The 21712-nt window shown below is 35.0% G+C and overlaps 1 protein-coding gene across 7 annotated transcripts in view; it reads left to right on the top strand.

Annotated features, from left to right (window-relative positions):
• Nucleotides 1-21712, top strand: part of LOC124367761 (protein retinal degeneration B) — a 227013-nt gene that overhangs the window by 162225 nt on the left and 43076 nt on the right. For all 7 annotated transcript variants that reach the window (XR_006922928.1, XR_006922930.1, XR_006922929.1 and 4 more), the window contains exons 10-18: nucleotides 4021-4202; nucleotides 9777-9869; nucleotides 11146-11319; nucleotides 12087-12249; nucleotides 13146-13363; nucleotides 14243-14344; nucleotides 15278-15326; nucleotides 18319-18431; nucleotides 19654-19824. Coding sequence is in view for 4 of the 7 variants with exons in the window: in XM_046824860.1 (XP_046680816.1) it covers nucleotides 4021-4202; nucleotides 9777-9869; nucleotides 11146-11319; nucleotides 12087-12249; nucleotides 13146-13363; nucleotides 14243-14344; nucleotides 15278-15326; nucleotides 18319-18431; nucleotides 19654-19824 (1265 nt within the window). In the remaining 3 variants the exon portion in view is untranslated. The remainder of the gene's footprint in view (nucleotides 1-4020; nucleotides 4203-9776; nucleotides 9870-11145; nucleotides 11320-12086; nucleotides 12250-13145; nucleotides 13364-14242; nucleotides 14345-15277; nucleotides 15327-18318; nucleotides 18432-19653; nucleotides 19825-21712) is intronic.

Raw genomic sequence — 21712 nt, 5'->3', positions numbered from 1 at the left:
TTTTTTTAATGAAGAAAATTTATGCTCTTGGCAGTATGTTTATACAGGGTGAATAAAAATCATTAGTCTCCCTTCATTTGTTATAAAGTTTATATAAGGAGATGTTCTTTGTGTATTGGTGCTCTATGGAAAAGAATTTTCATTTGATGATTTTAAACATTTTCAGTGCCTCCCAAAATTGCAAAATTTTACTTACTACAAACTTAAGCAATGGTGACGAACAGAGATCACTATCTCTTTCCAATCCTAAGTAATAACCAGTGTTACCAGAACTCTGACCATATTACCAAGTCAAATCAAATGTTCAAACTGAAGTCCTCCTACTATTTGGCAGTGAGACAAACATAAGGTGAGGTCCTCTCTCATGTTTTCAAAAGTCTGAAGTGGTATATTTTGGTTCCAGGCCTCAACAATCCTGTTTCTTAAATCTTCAAAATTTTCTACTGTTGTGTTGTAAATGTAGTGTAAAAACTTCATGAAAATGTTGATGACCTGTTATTTTATATAGTGATCCTGGTTTAAGTTTTTAAGTTTTCCATTATTTAAGTTTTTTTATTCTCCTCAAAACGAGGGATCACTTGAGGGGGTTTAAAATCTGAAATTTTTGAGTTGCCCCGAAAATTCCGCATTTTTTGGGGACACAAAAATGTTGAAAATCATCAAATGAAACTTCCTTTCCACATAGCACCACTACCGAAAGGATATCTCCTTATATAAACTTTAGAAAAAAAATACAGGGGGATTTTGACTTTTTATTCACTTTTTATGTATTACCAAAGTGGACTCCATTTGTGTCTCTCACGAGTCGTGACAACTCATACTAACAGTAAGATAAGAGTAAGGAAACAGTAGGAGATAGGTTATGACTCAGTTTACATGCTGTTTCCTGCTCATTTGTGACGGCTGGAGGACATAAATCAACAGTTTCAAGAGTAAATCAACTGTAAATATGGGTATTACTGATGATACCTAATGGTTATCCTACATCAAATGCACTAACATAGAGGTGAAAATATGATCTAATATAAGCTGTGCACCTCAGGGTTGTAAGTAATATATTGTGCTAAAACCTGTGGGCTGGGTGGAAATCACTCTAGGGCAGGGGTTCTCAACAGGTGGGGTCGCGACCCCCAGGGGGGGTCGCGGGACGGATTTGGGGGGGGTCGCGAGATAGGTGATAAATGAAAAAAAACTAAAAAACTCAGACCATATATACCATATGAGCGGCGAATATCAAATGAAGCGACCATGTACTTATTTAGAAAACTGAGTTGAGTCCGCTTGTTAAATACAATAAGTATATTTAATCAATTTACAATTAATCAATACTATTTTAAAATACAACTATAATTAACAAAAAGGAACAAAATGGAGCTCTAAATGACTCAACATCGCTGCTAAAAATGATGGTACTGCCGCGTCCGCTTGTATCGTAAACGTAGGCGTTATTGTTGTGAGACAAAATTTGTTTATTCTAAAAAAGGCACTCTACACAAAATACATTGCAAAAAATACATTTTTTTAAAAGTCCAGCAGAATGACTTAATGAGAAACTTGAGCTTGCTTTGAATTAACTAACTGTAGAATGTCTGGGTTTATTTTTGTCAAACACAAAAAATAATATCATTTTCCAGTGCCAAACGATTTCTTGATTTGGTTTTTAAATTCACCATTGTGGAAATCCTTTTTCACAATTGTAAGAAGTAGAAAAAAGGTATCAAAATCTTCAATGCTACTTTGGTCAATTCTGAGTGTTCCTTCTTTATACTTAGCCAAAACTTGTCGGGACAAACATCGTCAAAAGTTAGTTTCAATGACTGATCGCTTGATATATCTATCAGTTCATCATGGAGGCCAGCATTCAATTCAGCTTTTTGAAACAGCTTTTTCGGAAAATGGTTTTGTTATCCACACAGATCCACTTGTATCTTTAACAGGAATATAATCATTCAACTGCTTTATCAAGGCTTCAAGGATAGGTGTGATGATATGAGTAATGAGAGAGATGATGTGTCAATGGATGTGTCACCAATACTTGAGACATACTCCTTGAAATTCTTGTGTAAGTTGGACATTTTCAAAGTCTTCATATTTTATTCTTGTATTCCAAAGAGTAAGTTTTCTTACAAATGCATTTACTCGGTCTTGAGCATACAAAATAGTTGTTTCTGGTCCTTGTAGGGATGAGTTCAAAATGTTGAGATGAGAAAAAATATCAGCTAAGTAAGCAAGCTTTATTAACCATTTTTCATCGCTGAAAAAAATGGGAAAGTTCATGTTTACTGTCCATTAAAAAGGCAACATTTCTGATCTCAATGAAAACAGCCTACTCAACACGTTACCCCGGGACAGCCATCTCACTTCGGTGTGGAATAGCAAATGTTTGTGCAGGGCTCCTACCTCTTCACACAAGTTTTCAAATAATTTACTCTGCAATGGTCGACTCTTGACGTAGTTAACAACTTTGATAGCCTCAGCCAAAACTTGTCGCAAGTCATCCGGCATTCCTTTAGCTGCCAAAGCTTGTCTATGTAAAAAACAATTCACCCAGTTTGCATTTGGCATTAACGTTTTCAACCTGGCAATCAATCCACTGTTTTTACCCGAAAGGGCTCTTGCACCATCACTACAAATTGAAACACATTTGTTCCAATCAATTTCAAATGGTTCAGTTGCCTCAATGAACACTTTAAAAAGACTTTCACCTGAGGCATGGTCTGGCAAAGATTTGCAAAATAATACATTTTCCTTAATAGAGTGACCGCAATCATACCTAATAAACACAAAAACTGAGCACAGTTAGCAATGTCAGTTGATTCGTCGCATTGAATCGAAAAAACGTGCTTTCTTTTATTTGCATCTTTAGCTGGTTCTGAACACCTTTCACCATGTCTGATATTCGTCGTGACACAGTGTCATTTGATAGTGGGATTTTTTTTAGCTTGTCAGCTTTTTGAGGATTAATCATATTTGAAACCATATCGATTGCGGCAGGAAGAATTAATTCCTCAGCAATGGTATGTGGCTTCCCCACTTTAGCAATCTTTAGCGCTACCTCGTACGAAGCTTTGAGGGCATTTTTGCTAACATCAGTATGACTTTTTAATATTTACCTGTTGACTGCGAAGGGACAGCAGTTTTCTCTGGAAAAAACTCAACTGGTTTGTTTTTTCAGCGCAGAATGCTTAGTTTCAAGATGACGCTTCATTTTTGTAGGTTTCATGCTTTCAACTGATAAAACTTCACTACAAATAACACACTGAGGTTTGTTTTCAAGTTCAGTAAAACCAAACTGTACATATGCATTATCATACTTTCGGCATTTTGGTTTTTGAGACTTTGGAACTACTTTTGCTACATGAAGCTTCTCTTTTTAAAAACTTATCCATTATTAATACTAAAACTTGAGTGTTCAATTTGAAGATCAAAGTACGCACTATTTCTCAAGACGTCAGGCAGTCGACTGGCACAGTGGCTTGTCTGGAGGACGAATTGCGCCATGCGATGGCTGCGCGCGCAGCTCCATGTCAGGCTGTCTCCGCGGCTTTAAATACAACCATGCGTCAATTCTGTAAATACACTGCGCACAGTCTTTGCCTGCTTTGATATTGAAGAATTGAAAATGATTAAAATTACTTTCGTTACATTTATTACCGGATTGTTTATTTAATTATTAAGAAATTAGTGCTCACTAACGTTTTTTATATAGTTTTGAATAGTGTTTTTTTATGTTTTTTAAAACTAATTTATTGCTGTCTTTTTGCATACAAAGGCTTACCTTTACGATGTTACAAGAAGAGGGTCGCCAAAATTCTCAACCTAAAAAGGGGGGTCGCAGCGTTGAAAAGGTTGAGAACCACTGCTCTAGGGTATCACCAGCAATACAAATCAGACTCAACATGTTAACACCTACTCAGTTTTAAAGACCTTAGACTAATTTTCTTAACCTTTCCACTTTAGTTAAAGTAAACCTTCCTGCAGTAGGTTAGTAAATGATAGTCCTCTTTCTATCTTTTGCAGTAGTAGTACAGTCCACGAGAGCAGAAAGATGTTGTGGACCCGGAGCAACTCCAAGGCACACCTCCATTCCCCTACCAGTGCCCAGAGCTTTGATATCGCCACAGCCTCCTGGAGGATGGAGAGTATTGTGAGGGACTCTGACTCCAGTTGTGACGAGGAGGATGAGTTCTTCGACTGCCAGGGTGAGTTAGATGCAACAAGATCATCATTTACAGACTTTTCCAAATCTATTCCAGATATTGTTTTGACAGTTAAAAATACAAGATTTTGTTATGTGAAAATTTATTCACTAGTGCTTTTGTTTGAATGTAATCTCTCAAATTTTTGGAGGAAAGTTCATTATGGTTTTATCAAAAGGTTTCTACAAAAAAACATATACTGTAATTGGTAAAATATTTTTACTTGATCCTTTCAGTGTCAGGAGATGATAACACTGTAGTAGCTGATTTAAAAACTGGGTTTAAATTTGATTATTTTGTATTCAGAGAAACAGCATTAAATATTTTGTTTCCAATACCTTCAACTCAACGTATCACTCTGGACAAAGCCTATAAGGTCCCCAATTTTTATCACTCTTTCAACAGTAAATTACTACCAATTCTCTGACCCTCCCTGTTTATTTTTAATAACGAGTACAAGTTCATAGTTAGTTCATTGAAACCTTTACAAAACACCATATTCCATTCACTACCATGAATGCTATCCTTGTAGCTTTTATAAGCTCTTACTCAAGAGGGAGTCATTTAAGTAAACATTTTATTTATAGTATCAACATCAGGAAGAAGATGGATAAGGTTGGAGAGCTGGGTTTATTACTATACCAAATCTTCCCGTTTTTCTGTTTGGTGAGATTCAAGATTCATGATTTAGGCTCTGGATCGCAATAATCAGTATTTAAATATATTTTACATGCCTTTGGTTAGCAATTTAATGACAATATTGTGCTAATTGTTATTGGAATCTGGCTAACAGAATGTAAGAACCTATTTGAGTAAGATTCTTGCATAGGCCAGTAGCAAATGAAGACAGGCAGAATGAGGTTAGAAAGGAAATCTGCCTCTTCTTAAAAAAAAACTGAAATAAAAAAGAATATCAACCTGTTTCTGAGGTGCATCTCTAAGACTTCTTTCAAGATATACTTTCATTTTTGGGTCAGAAGATTTCCCTTAGAGTGTAAGTGGTGAAGGGAGAGTTGTGTTTAATAAAAATACCTCAATTCTCTATTGTGAGTTTCCAGTCCTGGACCATTCTCTCATCATAGATAGGCTCTCCACCATTAAGGGGTGATCTTTGTTAACCTTCTTTACGTTTAGAATACTCATGGTATTCTATATCCCGCAATTCAGTAATGTGAATTGTACAACACACTGTATTAAAACAAGTTGATTACCAAGTCGTGTTACCTAAAGATGCTGCTTATCCCCCTCATGCCCCCTATTCATTCTGGTATACATGTGATCATAGTTTCCTTAAGTCTTTGAGCAGTAACTTACTAAATACCTAATAAGCCCCAAAAAGTGAGTATTTTTCTGTTCGCTAAATAATGTTTTTATTATATATCCTTTATATTGTCTTTGTTCATTAATTATGACATTTTGTACCAAAAATGAAACTTAATAATTTTTTGTATTTGAAAAAAACTTAAAAAGAACCAATTTTGGTAGTAAACAGTTGGGAGTTTCCTAAATGTTTTCTTTGATCCATTTTGTAAGTGTTTGGTTAGAACTGCAATAATTCGCGTCCAACAATTTCTGAAAGATGGTAGGGTAATTCACAAACAAAAATAACTAGATCGTAACATTGATCTTCACCTGCTTTAGGATAAATACCAAAACGCAACAGTCATGTCGTTACTGAGCGTTCCTTGAACCGCAGCGACGTGGCTGTTCCATCTTTACTGTTCAAAGGGTTACATTTTGTCCATCTGTAATATTGGTGAAGAAAGTTGAAGGAAATAACTGAGGATGACCCTCAACTTCTACAATTCCGTCAGCTTCTTCCTGAAGTTGCATTAACCTGTTATATCTGTAGAGTTAAGATCAATTTCTGATTGCTGTTGTACCAATACTGTGTAGCACAAATTTAATATATTTAATCACTAACCACTCCTTGATAAACAACCTTAAAATATCTGTAAATACCTCTAGTGCTCAAAGGTCTACAAATTCGCTTTTTAAGTATTTCCTGAAAATATGTATTATTTAGATATACCAACAATCTTGGATAGAAATAAACCATCTCAGAAAAAACCAACTGGAAAAAGATGATAACAATATATTCCTTCCTATAGCTGATTATTTGTAAAATTATTATTGTTTTATTGCTTTATACTGTTGAAATATCTAAATGATATGTATTTATATCACAGTATTTTTTCATATTGAAAGACATTTGTTTTAGTTTTATTCCTCTTGAAAGTAACCCTAGATTTTGGAGTGAATAGAATTTTATTGTACTGTATAGATTGTTTGTAGTTTAATTCCCCTTGTGATTGGTTGATTTTATAGAAAATACCCATCATATTAGTTTCCTATGGATTGTAGTGGAACAGTATAGATTCCTTCTGTAGCCACACTCATGAAGTATAGTTATGTTGTGTTTATGACAAGAGTAGTTAATCATTGACCACCAAAACACACCAAGGTTCGTGGAACTGTGGTGTTCATATTTCAGCATGGTGTGCATTACATTCTGTTCATGACTTGTTTCAATTCGTGTTGTGCCATTTTGATTATCTGACAAGAAATTATTCATAGTAAATCTGTGTGTGGCTTTGAATCTATAAATTGTGTGTAAATCGTGTATATTCGTAGCCTGACAAACATTGCGTCAGTAAAGTAGATTGTTGTTCTATTATGTATCACGTATCACAATGTATTATTACGTAACATGTGTATATGGTATATTCAATCTTATTATTGTTGATGAAATGTTTTGATGTGCCTCGGATGATAAACAGCTTCAGCAGTTTTCAGATGGATTTATGCAGGATTAACAATTTATTAATGATGTTACAAAATAACAGTGGATTAATATTCTTTCCAGAATTACTTTATTGTGTCTTTAGAGCAATAAAATATTTCACAACAAAAACTGATTTATTTAAGTTGTAAAGAGATCTATTTTGACAATTACTGGCAACTAATTTTACAGTGTAAAACTGTGAATTAGCTCCTGTAAAATTTACCTTAAAAAGAATGCTTTCAATGTTTTGCACCAAAAATTGAAACCATTGGGCTGTCAGTGGAAGGCAACAGCCATGGCAGCATGGTTATTCCATTACATGCAGCCTTCCTGTACGTTTATTAGTAATTTTAGTTGGATTTTCCGTTTAACTCTTCATTCAGGTGATTGTGTAACAATTCCATAGCTATATATCCCGCTAGGTGGGTATATCCGGTAGGTGGGTTCAATAGCTATATATCCCGTAGCTACTGAATCCAGCTACATGTGGAAACACAATCATATCGTAAACAAATTCAGCTGTCTCTGAAAGTGAAGTCAAAAACGTTTGGTTTACCAAACATATTTTAATCAAAATACTTCTGGTACTCAGATTCAACTTTATGACATTAGGAAACTTCTGTGTTTCAATCATTCTTAAAGGTTGAATATGTATCTTCACTCTGCTGACCAAAAAATAACTTTAATTATTTAAATTTTACTGTAGAAAAATATTGATTACAAATGTATATGTGGTGAGAGGCAACGTAAACAATATAAGGTTGAAGAATAATTAAATACTTTGTGTTTTAAACATTTTGTCAAAGTGACCTTCAGCTTATTATTTTGTTCAACAATTTTGAAATTGTTCAGTCAGGAACAGTTACGCAAGTATGAATAAATTAGCAAATAAGCTGGGTACCTCCATCTCAGCACTACATGTGTAAATCAATAAGTGGGGTGGCAATGGTGGTCATGCACAAAAACACATATTTGCTAAATAAATATATTTGTCTATTGGAAATAAAGTGGATTTACCTTCTAGTCTAGATAGGGTCAGATAATTTTTACATAGTAGTGTGAGAAAATAATTGTGTACAAACTAATCTTGAATGAAGGAATTGTCAGCATGTTGTTATGTTTGTAGGGTTTTGGTCAGAAAACACTTTGCCTTTTCACGTACATAAATCAATTAGTTTAGCAGCAATTATTAATTGTTCTTTTATTTACTGGAGAATAGAGGTGATCAGTAACTCTTACGTAGTCAAAGCTTAAGGAATAAAATAGAAGAAAATTTCAGAGGGAACTCCTTCTGGGAATCGTAGACTGGTAGTCATCGTAAAATTATAATAAATATTCAAGAAACGTTTTTAAGACTTTTTTGTTGGAGAAGGCCATGTGTTTTGTGACCAACGATAGAAGTGTTAAGTGATTGTACAGTTCTCTGTCTCTCACATTTTCCTCTTTCCTCAGGGTTTGTAATCCCTGCCATTAAGGGTACGTTTCTCTCTCTCATTCTCTCTCACTTCACCCCCGCTTCTTAGCTAGGCCTGTAGTCTGGTTGCTCGTTGTGTAGTGCTAGTGCATTTCCTATTTTACACTTTTATCTAATTGTTTTTATCATGCTTAGTTTTACGTTGACGAACATACGTTTATAATCGTTGTCGAAACGTTTTCAATTAAATAAGACCCTACTGGTTCAGATCAACGTAAATTAACGTTGTAATGATCTTATGAAAATTTGAAAATGTAAACTAAGTTACAAATAAATTTGCATTCATTTGATTTAAATTATTATTGCGGTTTTTATTTTCTCGTTCTTTAAATTACCGTGATAATGAGTGTTTTCCAAGGAAGTCCTTTAATAAATATATTTAGAGTATTATAACTTTTCATTCAAATTATTTCAGCTGATTTGAATTTCAGCAACATGTTCTGTTTAATTGTGGTGTAATATGCACTGGTTAGTGTGAATGATTGATTGTTTCTGTCGTAAGTCAGCGTAATTAAGTACGTATTTTGCTGTAAACACACTTAAACTACTGAGGAATTACGTATATAAATTTACCATGTAGTCAATTTGGTTGCTCATTGTTTTAAATTGATGTACTTGTACACTAATTAGCTGTTTGCTTCTTCTGAAAATGTAGTTTTTCCCTATTTTTTTGGGGTCTCTTGCTGCTGACTTACATATATCAGTTTCTAACCCTTAACTTATTCTGGAGAGTTCGTATGCTTTGTAATCATAGAATATTTGTGAAAGCACTCTATAGTAAAAATTTGTACTTAAGTATAAATCTTATGCGTATAAAGTCTTCTGTATGGCAAGTATTGATATTTAATTTTGAAATAAAGATAATTAACTTTACTTTTATAATTATAATTTAGATTTAAATTTGAGCTAAAAGAGCTCTTTGCTATACATGTTATTTTTACTGTATGTTTATTGAATATTATTCTCTTCATTTTTTTCTCTCTCTCTCTTTTAATCCATGGCATTTATTAGTGGGCCTAGTTCTACTTATATTGGATAGCTATGCAATATTTTTGTCTCTCCAATTGGGTTTAAGCTGAGAATCTCTTGCTTTAAAATTTGAGAGACTATTTATTTTTTGACAATGTGTAGACCCTGAAATTATTCTATTAAATTCTATTACGTAACTGCAATAGTTGTGTGAAGAAATGATTTTTCACAACTGTTTAAATTATCACATTTGGGAAATATGCTATTTGACTTTGTTGAGTTGTAGGCTATTGACAAGAGTATCAATCTTGTTCGAACATTAAGTGATGAAATGATGTGTCTTTTGTAGAAGACTCTGTTTCGTTGGCGAAATGGAGTTCACTGAATCTTCTGACGGAGGAGGACGACATGATGTCACCCTCGGTTGTCGTCCAGAAGCAAGGTGTGAAATACTTTTATCTTGAACATTTTTGGCTAAAGAAGACTCTTTTTACCTCTACTGGATGATAAACTTATTTTTCTAGAATAATAAATCACCATTGCATACAAATTTTCCTGTGCTAATCCAAAGTTTGTCTCCTTTGCTCATATTATTTATTACACCTCTTTTTAAATTATTAACTTAAATTTTTAACACGTTGACTGCAACAGGTGCCATAATTTGTGTGTTGTTGTTTTATACCACTTAAGATTTTACTTCTTGCCTATTACAATTGACTAGTTCAATATTAAAATCCCTCTGGTCAGCCATGGGCACTAGTATATTAAGGTCTTCAACCTATTGTTCTATTGCCCCTGGTCTCCTGTTTCTCACTGGGTGAAGTGGCAGAATGTATGTTAGCCTCGCTTAAAAAAGATCACTCAGTATAAAGCCGCAGTCAAGGTGTTAAAAAAACGCAACGTAGATAATAGACAACTTTTTTAACTGTTTAACAAGTAGCATGCATGTAATAGGTTTAGTCAGTAGAGACTAAAAAACTAACATGGCTAAAACTAAAAGTCGAAGGCTATGTAAAAACTGTACAGGATTAATAAATACTAAAAGCAAGCACTCCATTCATTAGAAGTAAGGGTTAAAGTCACTCTGAGAAAAGGCAAGAAACTCACTTTGATTGTAGAATGGGTTTGCCAAAAAGAAAGCAGTTGGTTTGTTTTTAAATTTTTATGTCTTTAAGGTCCGAGCTGAGTCTGGAAGTTTATTAATAAATATAATACCTTGGTGATGCAAATTAGATTTAGTGAGCCTTTTGTATGGAATATCGATAAGACTTTTATTCCTAGTATTATATCTATGGACATCACTATTTACACCAGAAATGCCTCCTCATAAAATTATTGGATAATTGTGAGTTTGCTTTTATAAAATAATAGAACATAGTTTGTTCCTATAAGAAGAACTCCACCTTCAATGAGCCCATACTGTTTTATAAAATAATGTTAAGTAGAGATATTTTAGTTTCTTTTAAATTTATAACATATACAAACTGTAGAATATCACATAAATACAGCTTGAGTTATTATTTTTTTACAAAGGCCATAGAATAAATAACAAATAAAACCTAATTTTCAATTGGTTGTTTTCATTTATGTGAGGTGGCAGTTAAGCTAATGGATTACACCAGATTAGAACAATATTTTACAATGCAAAGGCGATTTATTAGTGAGCAATGTAAAGGATGTGAGAGTTGTGGTAGAAATGTTCGTTTGTCTGTGTGCAGCTCAGGACGACAGTATATTCTGTGGTGGGTACCTGAAACGAGCGGCAAGTGAGCGTGGTCGAAGCGTGGACCTCAGCTGTCCAGGCTCTCCCACGCTGCACGCATCAACCAACCACCAGCCCTCCAGCAGCACTTCTGTCCTGCTGCTGGTGCTCCACGCAGGCAGTGTCCTTGGTGAGTTCAACTCTGCAACCATCCTTAACTTAGCTTGTGGTCCAAAAATGTTCAAATTTTCATCTGCTACATAGTTTTCTAGATTGAAAAGTCACAAATGATGAAATTTATCCTGTATTTTGTGTCAAATTGTTTGAGCATCATTCTTTAAACTAATCATATGCGTTGTGTTTGTATAATTGCAGTTTGACACTATACCTTTTGGATCTGATGGACTTGCTACATAGGAATTAATGATCTTTATTCCAGGGCGCAGTAAGGTTAGAAAGTAAAATTTAGGATTTTGAAAAGCATTACAGCGTTTTGGGAAAATAAAACTAGATTTATGTTTTGTCTACTACATTTTTTATGTCTTTCTCCTAAGACAGTTATGAAAATCAAGTTTATATATTGTATTTTAGGTTTATATTTTATATTTTCAGGTTTAAAATATTTCTTGTACATTTTAACCCTTTTCTAGCTCAATTATGCATCACGATCCTGTATAATCAGATCAATCACGATCAATAAGCAAACACTCTCGTATTATTTTTATTTCACCGAATCCATTTTAATATAACTCGTTCATGTGCTGTAAGTTGGCAGCCGAACATTAATAAAGTAGGTTGAGGCGATTTGTGGTGGTGGAACTTCAGCACTGGGCTACTTCATTGAGGTGCTTCGGCAGGAAAGGGTTTATAGAACAAATGTCCATAGTTTTAAATCACTGATGAGGTACTCAACACCAATAAATTATGCTTATTTTCTAAATGTTGTTTTGTTTCAAGATGCAAACGTGGACTTGACGGCAAAGAAGAGTGATATAACCACATTCCGCGGAGCGTTTGAGTGTGTGATGCGCTCACACTATCCAGCCTTGGTGGGGCACGTCCACATCAAGCTGGTCTCCTGTCCGTCCATTTGTACTGATGGCCTAGGGATTCTCTCTAGGTAAGCACCACCCATCCATCATTTATGGATTAAATGTGTGTTAGTGTCATGCGCTTGCTCCATCCAATCTAGATGGGGCACTAATAAAGTGTCATTTAAAGAAAAATAAATGGGGATCTATGATATGTATAGTACAAACTCATTTATCCGGATCTCCAGGTTTTGCAGAATCGGTGGTACAAAGTGGAGGGACTCCAATTTTTCAAAATCTGATTACTTTACTTCAATAATTTTTGTTGAATTTCCAGCTGAATTCGTATTCTTGCTAACACCTGTTTGGTGTTCAGATTAATACAGTATTTAACAAATTAATGGTGTTTATTAGGCCTGCTGGAGGTTGATTCTTAAATTTGGAAGATGTAAATGATTGGATTCAGATCAACAATAGCATCAGTGCGATGACAGATATAGAAATCGTAACAGCAACAGAGGACAGTAAAAATGATCCTGATAATCGAGATCTGGAAGATGTTATAATTCACTCTGATTCTACTGCATATCTAGACCAACAGATGGTTTATTTGGGGTATTAGTCCGACACGTTATCAATGGAAATGATGGCCTCGAAATGTGTGTGTGATATTACTCAAAAGTAGTTTACTTGAAGACCGATAAGTTTTTTTATGAAATAGTAAACAACATTAATTTTTTCTATAATTAATCTTAATTCCTCTAAAATAATAAATGGGCTTTCTTTTACTGTTATATTTGTAACAAATAAATTCCTTTATTATCTTTAAGCTATAGTGCTTTCCTGCATTCCGGGATTATCCACATTTTCGTTTATTCGGATCACTTCAGGTCCCAATCGATGCGGAAAAGCGACGTTGTTTCACTTAAATGTTTAAAATACATTTAATACTCCACTAACACTTTTTTACGCTGTGTCCGTTTAGCCTAAGTCCGTACAGCTTTGATGTGTCGCCATCATGCAGCGACACCCCCCACGTCACCCATGACTCTGTGCCTATCGGCGCCATACCTCTCCTGGCGTCAGCCGCCACTGACTACCAGGAGGCTGTCAGTCGTACCATCAGTGCTGCCAACCTTACCTACTCTGATTTCCTCAAGAGTGAGGAGGGCAAGGGCTTCAATGGGCAGATCAACCTTATTGGTGAGTTGTTTTTTCTTACTATTAGTATAATATTTCTCTGTATTGACACTTCTCGGATTGGAGATAGCTTTGTCAAGGAAGTGTAAGCTCTGCCACAAATGCCTTGTCAGATTAATTATGATCAGTCCTTTTGGATACCTTTAAACGAGACAAGGAGAAATGCTGTAATTTAGACAGCCATTACTGTGTTGATTGTCATGTATCTATGATGTCCGTTTATGTAACTAACCCTTAGCACTCGGAATACATGCCAGTCCAGTTTTGTCTTTTAGTGCACTCAGATATTCAATGTGATGCACTGGCCTCCCCGATTGGGCAGCCATGCTACAAGCCTGCAACATGTTCTCTCACCCAGTCCTGTGTTTCTTCTTAACGCTGACAGACTATAGAATAATTTGGTAAACCTCTGCCACATTGTCTTGTAGGAATACATGAACCCAAGATTCCATAGCCAAACATGTTTGAAGCTTCATAGAAGAAGGATCAGTGAATATTTCAAGTCTATAACTCAATTGATTCTCGAGATATCCCACAGTAATAGGCTTCACTAACACTTAGTGAATTCCCATGAAGGAGCATGCACCATCATCCAAATTAATCTTATCTCTATCGAAATGAAGCTTTGTACATCATTTCAAGTCTACAGTTTGAAATTCATTATTGAGATACTTTGTGGACAGACACAGACAAATGCCAAATTCATCTGAGCTCCCTAGTGGTAGGCTTTGCTATTGTTCATCCAGTAATTATTTTCAAAATATTATTATGCAGATTTTCTGTTTTTGATTTTTTTGAATGTTTTTTTTTTTTTTGTGAGCAGTAAAATAGGGCCATGTAACTTTAGCTCTAGCTGTATTAACAAGTCATTCCTTGTTTCAGGTGATTCAATGGGGTCCATACTTGCGTACGATGCCCTGTGTAGATCTAATGAGCCACCTTCGAGACAGGAGATTGATAACATTTTGGACGCTGAGTTCACTGGTAAAGCTGCATATTTTTACCAAATTATTTCTTAGATTTGTTATGTGCGGTTGGTGTTTTAACCCTCAAACTGGCGGTGCCTGCTCCTGTACTGGCATGCTTTTTCAGCTGTTCATAAGCTTTACATTAAACTGGTGTATACATGTCTAAATTTGACAAATATATAACTTATTATGTATCATTGTTTTCAGAATATTTCAAGGAATAATATAAAAGTTATTTCTATTATCTTTTAATGTGAAAAGTCTGTGTTTGAAAGTGATTGACATGATATTTTTATGTTCTTTATACCTTTGCACTATTTTATTATAGCCTATATGTGTGAAAGATTTGTACCAATTCCAAAATATACAAAAGAAGCACAATTACTAAAAATACGTATATATCTTTAGCCCTTTCACTTTAAAAAATTGAAACGTTTTTTCAATTAAGAAAAGTTAACTAACATTGTCTTTTCATGACTTGTTATAGATCATTATTTTCAAAATACTCCAAAGAATAATAAATCATTTTTTTATAAATTTGTTATTCTTAAGAAAATGCTCGATAAGATTTACTAATAGTTAAAACAAAACATAAACTAAAAATGTATAAATTATGCAGACATCAAAACACAATGACAGCAGACATAACTAACTACATAACAGCCAGCCTGGTAAGTTGGTCACATGCGAAACAGTTGTTCGCACAACCAACTGTTAGTATTCTTTCTAACTATCCAAAGAGAAATAAAGTTTGATTTAGTGATATACTTCAGTTGATATGCTGATTGTTCTACTGTCGATTGTTACTAGGTATTATACTGAAACATAAAATATATGCAAAACAATAACTGATTTCCTAAATATCTCCTTAGTGCTGTATATAAAGTAGGCCCTGTACAGGAGCGGCCAAACTGCTTTACAAGATTTACTAATTAGGATATTGTTTTAGATGGTCACCTGACTGCTCCAATGCCAAGGAGAAGATCATCATCAACCAGGTGAGTAAGAAAAAACGTCAAAAAAGCATGATCAGTTTCGAAAAAATATGTCAACAGGGCACGTTTCAATTTTTACCTTACACCATCTTATTTTCTTGCTGTTTTTTCCAGTTCTTTTACATTACAGGTTTATACAGTTTAGACACATACATTTTTAGATCAAAAAAGTTATTTTAGTAACCTCTGTCTATTTCATCATCATGACACCATGAAGCCAATTGTGTATTTGTTTGACATTTCCATGGTATAGTAAACATTAGAAATAAAACTATAAAATACTCCAGAACGGTTGACATGCAACACCACGCGGTACTTATCTGTCCTGTGTGACTACTGTAAACTCACCAAAATACAAACACTTGTGGTAGAGGACAAAGGAAGTGCTAACATCTAATAGAAAATGCCAGAACTATTTGCGCGATGCGTGATTGTCATATAAATGCTTCTTGCGCAATATTACAACAGACAACAGAATAAAATTGGAACAATGTAACAATGTGTAATATTACGTCAGTAGCATACTTTTATACAATCGCTAAGTACGTAATATTATGTCAAAAACTGTGAAGGAATGAAGGCTCATTCACACTTGATTGTTTTATCGGATGATAATATCAGCTACTCTCACCAGCAGCATGTACCAGTGTGGAAAATACCATTAACACTTGGCTGTTCTGCCAGCTGCTGATATGAGCTACTCTCACCAGCAGCATGTACCAGTGTGGAAAATACCATTACACTTGGCTGTTATGCCCGCTGCTGATATCAGCTACTCTCACCAGCAGCATGTACCATAGCGGAAAATACCATTAACACTTGGCTATTCTGCCAGCTGCTGATATGAGCTACTCTCACCAGCAGCATGTACCAGTGTAGAAAATACCATTAACACTTGGCTGCTCTGCCAGTTGCTGATATGAGCTACTCTCACCAGCAGCATGTACCAGTGTGGAAAATACCATTAACACTTGGCTGCTCTGCCAGCTGCTGATATGAGCTACTCTCACCAGCAGCATGTACCAGTGTAGAAAATACCATTAACACTTGGCTGCTCTGCCAGTTGCTGATATGAGCTACTCTCACCAGCAGCATGTACCAGTGTGGAAAATACCATTAACACTTGGCTGCTCTGCCAGCTGCTGATATGAGCTACTCTCACCAGCAGCATGTACCAGTGTAGAAAATACCATTAAAACTTGGCTGTTTTGCCAGTTGCTGATATGAGCTACTCTCACCAGCAGCATGTACCATTGCGGAAAAATACCATTAACACTTGGCTGTTTTGCCAGCTGCTGATATGAGCTACTCTCATCAGCAGCATGTACCAGTGTGGAAAATACCATTAACACTTGGCTGCTCTGCCAGCTGCTGATATGAGCTACTCTCACCAGCAGCATGTACCAGTGTGGAAAATACCATTCACACTTGGCTGTTTCGCCAGCTGCTGATATGAGATACTCTCATCAGCAGCATGTACCAGTGCGGAAAATACCATTTACACTTGGTTGTTTTGCCAGATGCTGATATCAGTTACTTTCGTCAGATTATGAACCAGCGTGGAAAATTGTTTCCAGATACTGATATCAGTTACTTTTGCAGCATAGAAAATACTATTTACACTTGGCTGTTTTGCGGTATGTACAAGCAAGAAAAATACCATTCACACTTGGCTGGTTAATTCCGTTCAGTATGAATCTTTCTAAGATTTAAGGTGGCTAAGATGTGATTGAGTCCTTCATAGCTGTCTCTGGTGCTGGCATGTCATTTATTACCATTAAGTCCCACCAACTTATAATGATCTAAAACCTTATCATAAATTATACTGTATTCAAATCTGACATGTTGATGATTTAAAAACAACTCTGTGACAACTTAAACACATGTCCAAACAACAAGCATGTTATGTTTCGTTCAGACAAGTATGGTGTGGTGCTTATTTACTTGGGCCGGTGATTGTGTGATCTTTTTCCACATCATTAGCAATATTAAATGTGTTTAAAAGCTATCACCAGCAAGTTGATTAACTTGATGCTGGTAGAGTGTGCACATGATACTGTACCGTACATATTTCATTATAAGTTCACATCACCTTTTGAAGAGTTATCAGTGTGCACTATGTTTTTTTTTTGTCTAGGCTAATGTGAGAGTCCCTATCCTGTTGGATGAAAACCGTAATAATTCCTAAGGAGAGTGAAAGCTTTTTGTTAATAATTTGAACTGTTCATCCTTGTTCCTATTATTATTTTACCAGTTAGTGATTTAATTTTTGCATTGTTTTTTATTTAAATAACATATTTAAATTTTATTCAGTTCAAGAGGGCTTTTTAGTTTGTCGGTAATAATTAAAAGTTATTTTTAAGTTCATTTTAGTAAAGTGGTAAAAAAATACTTATATTTGAAGTAAAAATGTTATTCTTTTTTTGTATTGATAAAATAATGGTTTAAATTGAAAATAATTTTGGAATTAGTTTTATCTTTCTCATGTGTAATATATAATTTTTATAGTTGATTTTGTGGGACAATACAATTGAAGTTTCCAAGATGGTGTGTATACCTAATAATTTAAACTAGTGCAACAGAAATGTTAGATTTAAAATGATTTCAGAACAGTCGTTCTTGCTGTTACATCTCCAACAGTGCACATCTCTTGCTACATTAAACAATTGAATTCTCTATTTTGCTATAGTTTAGAACTTAGGATAAAATACGATAATTTCTTGAGCATTTCTGAAAATTGTAATTGATAATATATTAATTAAACTGTTAATGCTGCGGAATGATTTAATAATAAAAACGGTGATAAAATGTGTGTATACCAGTGCAAACAAAAATACTACTAATTACTATCATTTCGCTGGAGGATTGTGTAAAGGAGAAAGAAATGAAGTAAGGAACAGTCATCATGTTGGTGCTTTATTAACATAAAAATTATGTATTCCAGAATTTAATTGTATCTAGTTGTGCTCAACTGATTCAGAATGAAATGTTTCAGTGATCAGTCCAGTCAGAAGTTGGAATTTGAGGTGAACGAACTGTTCATGTTTGGAAGCCCTCTCTCCCTCGTTCTGGCCTACAGGAAAATAGCTTCAGTGGATGAAAAAACAAGTAAGTCGTGTATTGGTAGCCACATGTTAGCTAATCGTGGTAATCTTTTCTTGCAGCAGGTTTGGTGAATTCAAATCTGATGATTATGGAAAAATAATAAATAACAATAGGTGATAAAAGACAAGGAGTAATTTTATTACAATGTAACACAAGGATTATTTTATGTAAATATAAGTCAGGTTTTTTTTTAAATTTAGTTGAATAGAACATATATGTTACCTACTTTCAGCATGAAGGAATTGTTCTTGTTACCCATTTATTATCTTAACACAATTTTACTGTATGTGTTAATTTTGTATGTGTAACACATTTGTGCCAAAAATAAGATGGGGTGTAAAATAAAATAAATTATAAAAATCCATATTTTATTCTCTGATCTGCAATTTGGTACATCAGCAATTTGGACATGTCATTGTATTTTTACCGATTTAGTTTAAAATCATCATATTATTTTTAGGCTGCTTTAGTTCAACTGTGCGGATGTTGTGATAACTAACATCTGAGTCTCCTGGTTGACACCAAGTTGAAAAAGTGATTACACAATTAAATTGGGAATGTCAATTTTGCTCCAGTTCACCTTCCACTTAGTGCAGCACCTGAAATCTGATGCTGTCGGAGACTCGACTCCTTGGAATCTGGAATCATGTTTGTCTGAAGGAATCCAAAAAAAGTCACTGAGTGCATTATATTTTATACTCTATGTGTCTGATGTCGATGGGAAGAATCCATTTTTAGCTTCTTTGTCTCTATCGTCTTTTGAATGTCTTCATATGAACATGACTCCAGATTCTAGGAAATCAAATCTGTGCTGAAACTGTGTGAAATCAGGTTCTAGTTGCTGCTCTAAGAAAAAGGTAAAACAGGAGCAAAAATAAAAATTTTCAATAAATCAACCCTTGCCACCATATTTGCAATGATTTTATGAAATATTTAGGATTTGCTCAGGAGAGCCTTATTCAGTTAACAGATTTAGTGTGTTGTACTTAGAAGTAATATTAAACTTGTAAAGTCGACATCATAACTACAGTCTACATTATCGTGTTCACAATAGCCTCTTAGTCTCAATTTTTTTGGATATATTCAGGCGAACATGATTCCAGAGTTCAGACACTGCACAAGAGGATGGTGAACTGGAGCTTAACTCAAAATTCACATTGATTCAACTCTTTCTACCGTGGCTACGTTATGTATCAGTGTTCACGCATGTATGATTCTGTTACAGACCCATTCCCGAAGCCAGCCGTCCAACAGGTGTACAATCTGTTCCACCCTACCGATCCAGTTGCTGCACGACTGGAGCCACTCATCTCCGCTCGGTTTTCTATCCTACCGCCTGTGAACATCCCCCGGTACCAGAAGTATCCCCTGGGAAACGGCCAACCTTACCACCTGTGTGAGTGGCTGTTTTGTAGCCTAGGAGATGTTTGGCCGAAGCTCTCGTTCCTACCTCCACCTTTGACGTAGATCTGGACTTATTTACCAGCTTCTTTCCTTTAATCTTTTTCACCTTCTCTCTCGATCCTGTAAGTTCTTTATACCGTAACAAATCTCTCTCCCCACTAACTCTAGCATCCTCACAATACTCTCAATTCAAATTTTTTAATATAATTCAGAAACTTGTGATCCGATTAAGACCAAATTTTAATACAAGAGTACTGTTTTTGAGTATGTCATTTTAGAACTTTAGAAGTATATGAAAAAAGTTCTTATTGAATTACCATCTTAACTTTTAGAATTCTTGACTGGGTGGTTCAGAAAATTCAGGACAGGTCCCACTATAAAGCTCTTAAAGTCATTATCTTGGATTTTTAATTTTGTAAATCACTACTTAAATGTTTAATTTTTAATACAGATTTCATTCAACAGATTTTGTAAATTTACAGTGACCTGTGCCTTCTTGTTGAACATGCATACTGCTAAGGCAACACCACCAAGGACTTAAGCAGAATTTTTGTTTTTACGTAACTGTGGTAGCAAGCAGTTCATAAAGGTATTAATTCTAACAAAGCACTAAGTTGATAAAATCGGTGACTGAATTTAATACCATGGCTCTATGCAAGTTAAACTAGAAGTGTTGTGATACAAAATGGCATCTCCATTGATTCCGTAAGTTATGTCAATAAATTTTTGTATGTTTTCAAAGTAGTAAAATCTTTTTTGATCCTCTGTGTATAATTTGCTGAGCGTTAGTAAAGCATATCACTCGAAGGGCTGGATGAATTTCATTTCTGTTTGTCTGCACAATCTTCTCGAAGCCAATCTGACGCATAGACTCATGACGCTTCATTTTTGTAGAGGCAAAACTGAGTTGAATTATGATGGCACTCCATGGGATTTCGCTCAACTTTAACTAATACTTTTACATTGGTTTTATGACTAACCATGATGGCAACGTAAATTTAGCAGAATAAACAAATGTGTAAACAAACTGAGTATAATCATAGTATGAGATTTTAACATGTGACATATTAACACATGTACGAGGGGTATTAGAAAAATAAGGTTCCCATGATTTTTTTAAATAGACAGCTCTATATTTCTACTTAGTGTTATACATCAATTTAAAACTTAAAAGTTAAGCTATTTTTTCACATAATCACCGTTTCTGTCCAAACACTTTTGTAGACGATGCTCCAACTTTTCTATCCCCATGTTGTAGAATTCTGCCGCCAATCCTTTGAGGAATCGAGTAACCTCTTCCTTGATTTCATCATCGGTACTGAAGCGTTGGCCACCCAAGTGTTCCTTTAATTTTGGGAATAAGTGATAATTACTTGGGGCTAGGTCTGGGCTGTAGGGGGGATGGGGCACAATAGTCTAGCCAAAATTTGTCAGCAGTTCTTGAGTTTGACGTGAGACATGAGGTCGAGTGTTGTCATGGAGAATCACCGCTCACACACTTTGTGATAGCCTAATTTTTCGGTTAAAATCTTATGAATTGTGGTGCTGGAAATCTCAGGAATAAGCAAAGCAAGTTCGTGAATGGTGATTCTCCGATCTTCAAACAATCTCTCAACTTTTTCAACAACTCCATCTGAAACTGAAGTCCGTCCAATTCAGTTTTCATCGTGAATTTCCATGCGCCTTTCATTGAATTCTCCACACCATTTCCGAACGTGTTGAACAGATATGCAGATTTCCCCATAAACTTCGATTAACTGATGATGAATTTCAATAGATGAAATCTGTTTTGCATTTAAAAAACGTATCACAGCACGAATTTCGCATCTGGCGGTAACAACAATAGGGAGCTCCATCTTCGAAGGCAGCTAGGCTGGCAC

This window comes from Homalodisca vitripennis, chromosome 8 (genome assembly GCF_021130785.1).
Source record: "Homalodisca vitripennis isolate AUS2020 chromosome 8, UT_GWSS_2.1, whole genome shotgun sequence".
In the NCBI taxonomy this organism is placed as follows: domain Eukaryota; kingdom Metazoa; phylum Arthropoda; class Insecta; order Hemiptera; family Cicadellidae; genus Homalodisca; species Homalodisca vitripennis.
Note: the sequence above shows the minus strand (reverse complement) of the source record. Positions and strands in the feature narration are given on the sequence as shown.